This window comes from Eurosta solidaginis, chromosome 5 (genome assembly GCF_040869045.1).
Source record: "Eurosta solidaginis isolate ZX-2024a chromosome 5, ASM4086904v1, whole genome shotgun sequence".
NCBI lineage: Eukaryota > Metazoa > Arthropoda > Insecta > Diptera > Tephritidae > Eurosta > Eurosta solidaginis.
The window spans coordinates 109663782-109676312 of record NC_090323.1 but is presented as its reverse complement, the minus strand read 5'-3'; the positions used below and the strand labels follow the sequence as shown (position 1 = coordinate 109676312).

At 32.4% G+C, this 12531-nt stretch overlaps 2 protein-coding genes across 6 annotated transcripts in view; both read right to left on the bottom strand.

Annotated features, from left to right (window-relative positions):
- The window catches only part of LOC137233476 (uncharacterized), an 807788-nt gene that overhangs the window by 471850 nt on the left and 323407 nt on the right, over positions 1 to 12531 (bottom strand). The gene's annotated exons all lie outside the window — the stretch shown is intronic.
- Positions 5471 to 10759, bottom strand: LOC137233478 (uncharacterized). Its single transcript, XM_067756519.1, has 2 exons — positions 6837 to 10759; positions 5471 to 6725 (listed from the first exon to the last, which is right to left on the bottom strand). Exons 1-2 carry the CDS (start codon positions 7945 to 7947, stop codon positions 6424 to 6426), a joined length of 1413 nt encoding a protein of 470 aa, XP_067612620.1. The 5' UTR covers positions 7948 to 10759; the 3' UTR covers positions 5471 to 6423.

Sequence of the window (12531 nt, the reverse complement as noted above, 5' to 3'; positions counted from 1 at the left end):
CTAAATTTGTTTTTCCGTTAGCATTCACAAAATTAAGTAAACTTAGTTTTTTATGTTTTAAATGCGCATAAATTTGTATATTGGAGATCTCATTATTCTTATTAACTTGTATAGTCGACTTTATTCGCGGTATCTTTTTTGAAAAATTGTATGAAAATTTGTCATAAACTTGTACTTTAGGCGTTTTGCAAAAAGTATCAGTAAAATTATCGCCCTTGTTTTGTAATTCCTTTTGTTTGGTTTGTGATCGCGTTTGGACTGCTAAAACATGCTTTGTAGATTCTTTTATTTCGTCTATACTAATGCGCGAAAGGGCATCAGCCACAACGTTAGATTTTCCTTTTATATATTCAATCGTAAATTTATATTCTGATAGTTCTAACCGAATTCTAGAAAGTTTAGACGAAGGGTCTTTCATGTTAAAAAGATAAACTAGTGGTCTATGATCGGATTTTACTGTGAAATTTGTACCGTAAACATATGGACGAAAATGCTTTATAGCGAAATGTATTGCTAGGAGTTCTAATTCGATAATTGCTTTTTTCTGTTCTGCTTTATTAAAAGATTTTGACGCGAAACAAATTGGTAAATCGTTATCACCGTGCTTTTGGCTTAATATAGCGCCACACCCACTCTTAGAAGCATCTACTGTAATTATAAATTCTTTTGTGAAGTCAGGGTATTGTAGTAGTTGAGGAGACATTAATGCTTGTTTTAGTTTTTCGAAAGCGTTTTCGCACGCTTCGTCCCAAACAAATTCAATTTTTTTCCTATTTAAACGATTTAAAGGCGCTGCCAGTGACGCAAAATTCGGTATAAATCGCCTGTAATAATTTGCAAAGGCGACAAATCGCCTAACCGCATCTTTGTCTTTTGGCTTAGTATACCTTTTAATTTCGTCTATTTTCGAATCATCTGGCAGCAAACCTTTTGACGTGCATTTATGGCCTAGAAAAGTTACTTCGGAACGAAGGAAATTGCATTTGTTTGGATTCAGCTTTAAATTAAACTTTCTACAGGTTTCGAAAACTTTTTCTAAATTTTTAAGGTGGTGTGTCTCGCTACAACCAATGACGATAACGTCGTCAATATACATAAAAGCCTGATTTGGTGAAATGCCTGAAAATGCTATTGACATCATACGAGAAAATGAGTTTGGTGCAATATTTAACCCGAAAGGTAAAACTTTCCAACGAAAAGCTCCTCGATCTGTACTGAAAGAAGTTACGTCTCTAGATTTAGGGTGAAGGGGTATTTGGTGAAAACCAGAAAAAAGATCTAAAGTTGAAAAGTATTTGGCTCTGCCAAGATTGTCGAGTATGTCATCAACGCGTGCTAGTGGAAGTTTGTCGGCTATAAGCTTTTTATTGACTGCTCTGAAATCTACGCACATACGATACGACTTTTTGCCCGTTGGATCATTTTTCGGTACCAAAATTAAAGGACTGTTATAATTTGAAAAACTAGGTTCGATTAAATCATTCTGTAATAGGTTTTCGACTTGTTTATTTATTTCTTCGCGTTGTGTGTATGGCAAACGGTAATTTTTAATATAGACAGGGGTTTTGTCAGTTAATCTAAGTTTTTGTTCGTAGAAATTATTAAGCGTCATTAAGTCGGTTTTTAATGCAAAAATATCAGAATATTTCAAACATAAATCAAGTAACTTCTTTTTAGCGTAAGAAGGCATTTGTTTTGCTAAAATTGGTTTAAGCTCTTTTGAGCTACGTTTTGAGTCGATAGGTGTATCATTTATGCGATAGACATTGAAGTTTTTAATGTCTTCAGTTTGAATATTGAAATCTCTTACATACTTGACCTCGTTGGTGATGTTGATAACTTTTATTATTGGGTTTTTGGTATCAACGATACATTTTGCTGTGAAAACACCGTTACTAAGTTCCTGAGAATCAACAAAAACTGGACTTGTCGAATTTTCCAAACTAAAAACACGAAAAACTTTGCATCTTGGTGGAATTACAAGAGTATTTGTTGAAGTGCTATGCAAAATTGAAACATTTACCTTTTCTGTCCCTTGTCCGAATGTAATTGTGTCATTAGCATAATTGATTATGCATTTGTTCGTTTTTAGAAAGTCTTTCCCTATTATACCGTCCGAAGGAATATTAAAGTTGTCATTGACAACGTGAAGAGTCAGAGGAAAAAATGTATTTGATGCGATTATACTTGTATTAACTGTTCCTAGTGTTGTTACCGTGTCTGTTGTTACGCCTGTTATATTTATTACGTTACTATTGTCTACTTCTACATCGTTTGCCAAACTGGAAATTTTTATTAGTGAAATGTCTGCCTGTGAATCTACTAGAAAAGAACATATTTTATGTGAATCGCTACAAGCGACTTCGACGAAATCGGAAAAATTTAAATTTAGACAATATATTGACTGAGAAGTATTTAGTCGAATTGCTCCTGCTCCCTCAGTGTTCGCGCCTGAGGGGCTTCGGCATTTAAAGAACGAACATTGGCTGAATTTCTAGAATTTGAACCCTGATTATTGGAATTTCTGTTATTTCCGGACCGATTATTATTGTTATGGTTGGAATTGCTATTGCCTCTATTGTAATTGCGATTATTGCCTCTGTTATAATTGTTATTTCGGAAATTTGTATTATTGTGTTGCCTATTTGCGTTATTGTTAAATCGAAAATTACTATTATTGTTGTATCTGAAATTACTGTTGCCTCTATAATTCCCACGGAAATTATTATATCTTATTGGACGTGACCGAAACGCTAACACTTGCCGCTCTTTAACTTCCTGATCTCGCTCTATAATCATTTTTGCTACTACGTCCTTTGAGTCTTTGAAGGTTGTTGACGCAAGGATTGATTTCACCATATCTGACCTACTATTTAATCTACAAACGCTAATGGTTTGTTCAACTGCCATCTCATGGGCTTTTGCCTTCGTCATACCTTCAATGATTAGGCATCGCTCTAACGAGTCAGAAAGCTCTTCTACCTGCTTTGAAAATTCTGAAAAGTTCTTATTGGTTACTCTTAAGGCTGCAATTTTTCCCGCGACAACTTTCGAGTTGTCTGGCCTAATTTCACTACATAGCGCTTCTTTAATTTGGTTGACAGATTCTATATGCGTTGGTAGGGCTTCGCGAGCTTTGCCTTCGAGCTTGGATTTTAAAAATGCAATAAAAGTAGAAGTTAAGTTTTCGTTAGAGAATACTTCCATTAATTCAACTTTATTTATAAAAGAGCCAAGTGCTAACGGGTCTCCACTGTAGTTGTCTCGCATAATCGAGGCGCAAGTATTAATAAACGATTTTTTCTCCTCGATTGTGGCCATGGTTGTAACGTTAAGAACCGGAGTTAGAATAGAAAAACTAGAATTTGGAATTGCGGGTTGATCAGCAAATCCTAAAAAATCTGCACTCAGGGATAATTTATAATTATTTTCACTTGTTAAGGTATCAGTTGACGATGCACTTGAAGATGAATCAGAATCTGAATTATTGGAATCTATATCTTGCTCTGAGTTTTCGGAATCTAAATTTTGCTCTGAATTTTTGAAACTTGAACTCGGATGGGAATCTTTAGAAACAACCTTCCCGCTTCTTAGGTCCATACGCGTTGAAACGAATAGACAAAATATTACAATTTTTGTTGCAAGATATGTGGAATTTGTTTATGAAGATTGAATAGAAATTGAATTTAAAGAAATTAAATTGGAACGGGTTGAGTTGAGCTCAAAAGAATATTATGAAAGTATTCTTAAAGGGAATTTATGAAAATATTTTAAGAGAAATTTGTGAAAGTATGTAGTTTTGAAAGCTTTTAGATTTTAGTTATAATTATACAATTGGTTAGCGAATACCTATAGCAAAAAAACTTTAGTTAGTGAATTTTATTGAAATACTAAAGTTAGTGATTAGTTAATGAAAAGAAAGATTAAAGAAATACTTTACGCTTTTGTTGTCCGCAAATCCAAATCCAATGATTGGAATTAGCTGAAAATTTTTCATGTAAAACGGGAATGGGAATTGGGATTCACATGCAATTTAAAAGATGTTGATTGTTTACGAATATATTTATTGAAATGTACGAATTTTTAATTGTACAGAATGTGAAAAAAAAAATTTTGAATCAGAAATGTATGGCAAAGTTATAATTTTATTTGAATTTAAATGCAAAGATTATAGAATGGCAAATATTTTTGTACAGGCTTTAAACGGACGCACCGCTTTTATCAAAATTGTTTTGTTTTTAGTTTTATAGATACGGGCGCACCGCATCTTTCCAAAATTGTATTATAAATGTCCTCGGATGCACCGGGGTTTAAAAAAAAAAATTTATGTCATATTTTTACGCGGACGCACCGCTTACGAAAAGAAAAAAAATTTGTTTGTATTTTTGTGTTGATGGAGCCCACTGTAGGGCAGAGTGGGATTAAACTAATGAAAACTTTTATGAAAATTTATTGAACCACCATTGTTTGAATAACGAAAATATCGAATGGATTAAAAATTTTTTTTCTTCAGTTTTTGTCCGACCCTGTTCTACAGTGCCTACCTATGGTTTTACCCATATATGTATGTATGAGTATGTGAGCTTTAATAAATTTTTTTTTTTTTTTTTTTTTTTTTTGTAGGCAATTTAATTTTGACTATAATGCAAAATATTTTTATAATAATTTTGAAAATGAATGAAATATATTTTAACTTCGATATAAAAAGTGAAAAATGTAATTTTTAAATGTATTTATTAAATATGACAATATGTATCAAAAGTTTTATTTCGCCATACCAATGCTGCTTGCTTGATTTACCGCTGTATGTTCTGCTGCTGCGCTTCCTTTTCTGCTGCTTCTGCTTGGTGTTCTGCTGCTGATGGCGTCGCTTGTTTTCCGCTATTTAATGGTGTACGGTGGTTTGCCGTTACAAAGGTGGCGTGGCTAAAGTTCCGTTTTACCACTAGTTTTTTTTTTCGGTACAGTTCGGTTTTGCTATCATAGTTCAAAATTTCATTTCCAGTTTCTTTCTAATTTCTTTTATTACTTCTGCTGCGGTTTAGTTTTTGTTTTATTATAATGCCGAAATTTTCTTATTATTTCCGTTTTATTAAGTTTTTGTGTTATATCTATTTATATTTTCTTTAAATGTCTTTCACCTAAATTTTTCCACTAGCCACTGCCATAAGCCACCGCCACTGCCATGTACCATTTTTGGTAATTTCGAAAAGAATTTTTAAATGTGTTAATATTTATTTTTTTTGTTGATTTTCTGATTTTAAAATTTTTTTGTAGATTTTTCTTAGTTTTACAGATTTATGTAATGGTTTTAAATTTTGAAATTTTTTTGAATCTTCTTTAAAAAAATTTTTGTAAATGTTTTTTTTTTTTTAATTTCTGTATTTTTCCCGTAGATTTTTAATGATTTTAAATTTTTTGTAGATTTTAAATATAATTTTTTTTTTTTTTTTTTGTAGAATTTTTCAAATTTTTATATTTTTTTTTGTAATAGTTTTTTAATGTTTTATATTTTTTTTGTAAGAATTTTTTTTAAATTTTTGTAGTTTTTTTGAAGATTTTTAATGTTTTTAAAATTTTTTTGTAGGGTTTTTGTATATTTTGTATTTTTTTTGTAATTTTTGAAATTTTTATATTTTTTTTTGTAATATTTTTGTATGTATATGTATTTTTGTTAATTATTCAATCATTTTTTTTTTGAATTTTATGTGGGTTTTTCGCATTAATTGCTGTTACACCCACGCCTGTTGGGAGGCTTTCCTAATGCCCACTCGCCGCATTTACAGGGCTTCGGCCCACGGTCGCCATGTGGAGGATCCATCCTGGACCCCATAAAATGTACTGCGCAAACACACGCCGCTCTTTACACACACTTACGTTTTGCTTTAGTCCCTCGTGTCTTCTTTTTCTTTTCAATAAACTTCGTATCGTTTTAAATATAAATTTTTTATTTTTATTTAACTTTGGTTCTCTAACAACTTTTACTTCGTCTTAATTCTTTAACACATAGTTCTAACTTAGTTTCTTAACACTTTTGCTTTTAGTTTCGTTAGTGTCACTTAGATTTAGTTATGTGTTAGTTTTACACTAGGTATAATTTGTGCTTTCTTTTTATATGTTAAGCTTTCCCTTTTTTATGTGTCAGTCACGGCGGCCGGTTTCCTTCAAACTGAAAACTGCCGCTAACGCCAACCTGTAGCTCGGCAGTTTTTCTCTTCGTTGCTTAGCAACGAAATTAATGATGGCGTCAAAAATAAAATCATGGCGTCGAACAACGGCAGTTTCAACCAATCAGAAACTCTCCACATTGCTCGACTCTAACAATTTTAGTGATGCCAAGTGCATCTGATGTATGGTTGCATCTTGCACATTTCTAAAGAGGGTTGCCATCTACAATTTATTTTAATGTATTTTACTTTGGCACTACACCGAATCAGCTTCGACTTCGCATTCACCTTCTGCTGGTAAATGTCTATAAAAATTATGAAAATCGGTGTTGATCAGGGGCAGCATATCCAATAAATCTTTCTTTTTGTTTTTTGTTATAGTCAACAAAGATGTATAGCTCGTCGGCAATATAGGAATCGACTTTCCTGGACGACGTGGGTTGATGTTTAACTCATTAAATTCCACTTCTGGTTTCAAAGACGTCTTATATTGTAAAACTCCAGGCTTTTGTTTCTCATAGCGCATCCAGCGAACGTTTTTCCACTCAAACTTGTCACCTGAAATTGACGAGATTAAATAAATAGACTATATATATACATATAAATAAGTAACATTATATGTTTAATAATGAAAAATTTGAAATTTATAAGTTACGATTTGAAAATTACCTTTTGCGTTTGTCGTTCTCCAAGTGTAGTTCATTTTAAGGAGGGCACTGAAGTCAAAAAACTCTTCCTGCTTCATTTCATGTACGACGTATTTACTACTTGTAGCAGCTATAAGGTTGGCCCAGTCGTGCGGATGCTGAATGGATCCTGACATATTTTTCTTTTTCCTTTCAATCTGTGCATGAACGGAATCACATTCAAGATGCGTGTGTCCCACAACTAGGAATTTATGGTCTATAACCGCTATACTAGGATGTTTCTCGATAACTTGTTCAAACATGGCTGAAATATAAGAGTTACGATTCTGCCCCGGACATGAGTCGCTGTACATAATAACATGACTAATAGATTCTGGCAGGCTCATCAAACATTTAAAAATGCAGGAGCCAATATCATTTGCTCCACGTTTTGCAATTACTTCGTGCCATATGTAACAGTTTGCTTTTTTCGTTTCTCCGTCGTGCACTGTCAAATTGAAAGTCCATAATGGACGTTTATAAAAAAACATTGAAGCATGTAGGTACGGAGTTGGCAAACATTGTTGTAAGTCAAACGAAAACATTTTTACATTCCCATGGTTAATGGCTATCTCTTTGTCGGTTTTTTTGCAGTTATATGCAAAATCTGCCTCATCGTGATGTCCTTTTTGTTCCATTAATAGTTGTTTCTTTTCATTTTCCTCCGTCGTGTTTTCTACACGGGATTTTAGAATTTCACATTTATTGCAAAGATCAACTTGAGGCTTCTTAAACTGTATATTTAATTGTCGAAATATTTCTTGATATTTTGTTTCTGAAACCGGTTCAGAATACTTTCCTTTATACAATCTATATAAGTGAGCAAGGTTTAGGCCACGCTGGAAGTATAGCTGACTAGTGTGGCGACGACTGTAATGGCTTTGGTACTTAGGTATACTGTGTATATGTGCAAGTACTTCATTATATTTTTCGATTGACAACTTATGATGAGAATGCTTGCCTCGATGGTCGTTTGCGATATCTCCACCAAAATGGCCTTTGATCTTTTGACGACATACAGTTTTAATACTTTGATCCGTTTCACCAAATATTTTTAAAAAAACACTTTTTGCATACTCGAGTTTTCTGTCCATTAATTTCAAAGCGATAAAAATAAACAAACTGTCGATTTCTTGGATTTGAGGTGTAGTGCCATAGTAAATTGCATTAAAATAAAGTGCAGATGGCAACCCTCTTTAGAAATGTGCAAGATGCAACCATACATCAGATGCACTTAGCATCACTAAAATTGTTAGAGTCGAGCAACTCGGAGAGTTTCTGATTGGTTGAAACTGCCGTTGATCGACGGCATGATTTATTTCGACGCCATAATTAATTTCGTTGCTAAGCAACGTAAGGAAAAATATGCCAAGCCGCAGAGTTGCGTTAGCGGCAGTTTTCAGTTTGAAGAAAGCCGGCAAACGCATCACTCGCGAAAAATAATTGACTCGCAACCTAAACCTAGTGGTACATTAAACAGTTGTTAAATGATAAAAATTCAAGTGCCATGAGAATCAAAAGATTTTAGAACGAAAATTAAAAGAAACTAAGGTAGAACGTAAAGGATTAAAAACTAGTCTATGGCATCACACTAACTAAAAAGAACTAAGTTAATTAACTAAAAAGTATACTACAACTTGTGCAAACGGAAAATAAGAAAGATCAAATTTAAAATAAAGAAACTGAACTTAAAATTAAAAGTAGTTTTCTTCACTAGTGGCAGTGTGTGTACCGGAACGTTCCTGCAGGATCCCAAATATGAGTCCTTTATATGGCGACCGTGGGCCGAAGCCCTGTAAATGCGGCGAGTGGCCGAAAGGAGGCAAGCCTCCCAAAATTCAAATTTAAAATTTGAAATTAAAAAAAAAAATTTTTATAATTAACAAAAACCCATACATACAAAGTTACAAAATCAAAAATTTACCAAAAAAAATTTACAAAAAAGTATAAAACATTAAAAAATATTACAAAAAAAATACAAAACATTTAAAAAAAAATTCTTACAAAAAAAAAAAAAAAAATTAAATACCATTACAAAAAATTTTCAAAATTTGGAAAAAGATACAAAAAAAATACAAAATATACAAAAACCCTACAAAAAAATTTAAAAACATCAAAATCTACAAAAATTTAAAAGCCATTTACAAAAAATACAAGTTTGAATATTCTACAAAGATATAAAATCAAAAACAGCACAAGTTCAAAATCAAAACAATAATCCAAAATTTAAAATCAGAAAATCAACAAAAAATATTAACACATTTAAAAATTCGCAAAAAGAAAACAATTTTTTTATGAAATCAACAAAAATGATACATGGCGGTGGCGGTGGTTTTTGGCATTGGCTAGTGAGTGAAAATGATAAATCCTTATATGGATTGAAATAAGAACATTTAGGAGAAAAAATGTACACGCATAATATAAAAACTTAATAAAAAACGGAAATAATAAAAAAATTTCGGAATTAATAATAAAACAAAAACTAAACGGAAGCAGAAATAATATAATTAGAAAAACTAAAAACCAAACCTTTTGAATAAACTGTACTAAATTCAGTATAAAAACTGCACTAGCCACGCCACTTTAATAACGGCACAAGCCACGCCACCAGCATAACGGCAAACCACCGTACATCAAAAATAGCGGAAAAGTAAGCAACGCCATCCAACGGCAGCAGCAGAAGCAGCAGCAGCAAACAAAAGCAGCAGCAGAACAGCAGCACCAACAGCTGAACATCAGGCACAGCAAGAACAGCAGGTACAGCAAGCAATAAAGCGAGCCCAGCATCAGTTGGTATGATGTGCAAAATTTTTATATCTACATTATTATTAAATACTATTTTTCAATTTTTTCATATAACTATTTTTAAATTTTCAACTATTTTTCGAAACTTATTATAAAACCTACAAACATATTTTAATTAATTGAATTATGTCAAAAAAAATGTTTTTCTTAATTTTCATTTTTCGATGTCCACCTACCATACTCATTAAAATGTAAACACATTTTATTTCACGTCATTTTCGCAATTTTTCAAAAATACTTACCATACGTATTACAAAAAAAATTTTTTTTCATTATCAAAAAATTTAATATACATACATATAATACATAAATAAATTGAATTTCACATACTTTAGGTATATGAGTAAGATTTTGGGTAGGCACTGTAGGACAGGGCCGGACAAAAACAGGAAAAAAATGTTTTTTAATTTTTCATTAATTGCTTCTAGTTTTAGTCTCTGCCCTACAGTGGGCTCCATCAACACAAAAATACAAAAATTATTTTTTTCACTTTTCGTAAGCGGTGCGTCCGCGTAAAAATATGACATAAATTTTTTTTAAACCCCGGTGCGTCCGAGGACATTTATAATACAATTTTGGAAAGATGCGGTGCGCCCGTATCTATAAAAATAAAAACAAGACAATTTTGATAAAAGCGGTGCGTCCGTTTAAAGCCTGTACAAAAATATTTGCCATTCTATAATCTTTGCATTTAAATTCAAATAAAATTATAACTTTGCCATACATTTCTGATTCAAAATTTTTTTTTTCACATTCTGTACAATTAAAAATTCTTACATTTCAATAAACATATTCGTAAACAATATCCAACATCTTTTAAATTGCATGTGAATTCCAATTACAACTACCTTTTTGCATGAAAATTTTTCAGCTAATTCCAATCATTGGGTTTGGATTTGCGGACAACAAAAGCGTAAAGTAAATATTTTTTAATCTTTCTTTTCACTAACTAACCACTAACTTTAGTATTTCAATAAAATTCACTAACTAAAGTTTTTTTGCTATAAATATTCGTTAACCAATTGTATAATTATAACTAAAACCTAAAAGCTTTCAAAAATACACACTTTCACAAATTTCTTTTAAAATGTTTTCATAAATTCCCTTTAAGAATACTTTCATAATTTTCTTTTGAGCTCAACTCAACCCGTTCCAATTTAATTTCCTTTAAATTCAATTTCTATTCAATCTTCATAAACAAATTCCACATATCTTGCAAAAAAAATTTTAATATTTTGTCTATTCGTTTCAACGCGTATGGACCTAAGAAGCGGTAAGGTTGTTTCTAAAGAATCCCATCCGAGTTCAAGTTCCAAAAATTCAGAGCAAAATTTAGATTCCGAAAACTCAGAGCAAGATATAGATTCCAATAATTCAGATTCTGATTCATCTTCAAGTGCATCGTCAATTGATACCTTAACAAGTGAACATAATTATAAATTATCCCTGAGTTCAGACTTTTTAGGATTTCTGATCAACCTGTAATTCCAAATTCTAGTTTTTCTATTCTAACTCCGGTTCTTAACGTTACAACGACGGCCACAATCGAGGAGAAAAAATCGTTTATTAATACTTGTGCCTCGATTATGCGAGACAACTACAGTGGAGACCCGTTAGCACTTGGATCATTTATAAATAAAGTTGAATTAATGGAAGTATTCTCTAACGAAAATTTAACTCCTACTTTTATTGCATTTTTAAAATCCAAGCTCGAAGGCAAAGCTCGCGAAGGCCTACCAACGCATATAGAATCTGTCAACCAAATTAAAGCAGCGCTATGTAGTAAAATTAGGCCAGACAACTCGAAAGTTGTCGCGGGAAAAATCGCAGCCTTAAGAGTAACCAATAACAACTTTTCAGAATTTTCAAAGCAGGTAGAAGAGCTTTCTGACTCGTTAGAGCGATGTCTAATCATTGAAGGTATGACGAAGGCAAAAGCCCATGAGATGGCAGTTGAACAAACCATTAGCGTTTGTAGATTAAATAGTAGGTCAGATATGGTGAAATCAATCCTTGCGTCAACAACCTTCAAAGACTCAAAGGACGTATAAATAAATATACAGAGGCAATAATCGCAATTACAATAGAGGCAATAGCAATTCCAACCATAACAATAATAATCGGTCCGGAAATAACAGAAATTCCAATAATCAGGGTTCAAATTCTAGAAATTCAGCCAATGTTCGTTCTTTAAATGCCGAAGCCCCTCAGGCGCGAACACTGAGGGAGCAGGAGCAATTCGACTAAATACTTCTCAGTCAATATATTGTCTAAATTTAAATTTTTCCGATTTCGTCGAAGTCGCTTGTAGCGATTCACATAAAATATGTTCTTTTCTAGTAGATTCACAGGCAGACATTTCATTAATAAAAATTTCCAGTTTGGCAAACGATGTAGAAGTAGACGATAGTAACGTAGTAAATATAACAGGCGTAACATCAGACACGGTAACGACACTAGGAACAGTTAATACAAGTATAATCGCATCAAATAAATTTTTTCCTCTGACTCTTCATGTTGTCAATGACAACTTTAATATTCCTTCGGACGGTATAATAGGGAAAGATTTTCTAAAAACGAACAAATGCATAATCAATTATGCTAATGACACAATTACATTCGGACAAGGGACAGAAAAGGTAAATATTTCAATTTTGCATAGCACTTCAACAAATACACTTGTAATTCCACCAAGATGCGAAGTTTTTCGTGTTTTTAATTTGAAAAATTCGACAAGTTCAGTTTTTGTTGATTCTCAGGAACTTTGTAACGGTGTTTTCACAGCAAAATGTATCGTTGATCAAAAAATCCAATAATAAAAGTTATCAACACCACCGACGAGGTCAAGTACGTAAAAGATTTCAATATTCAAA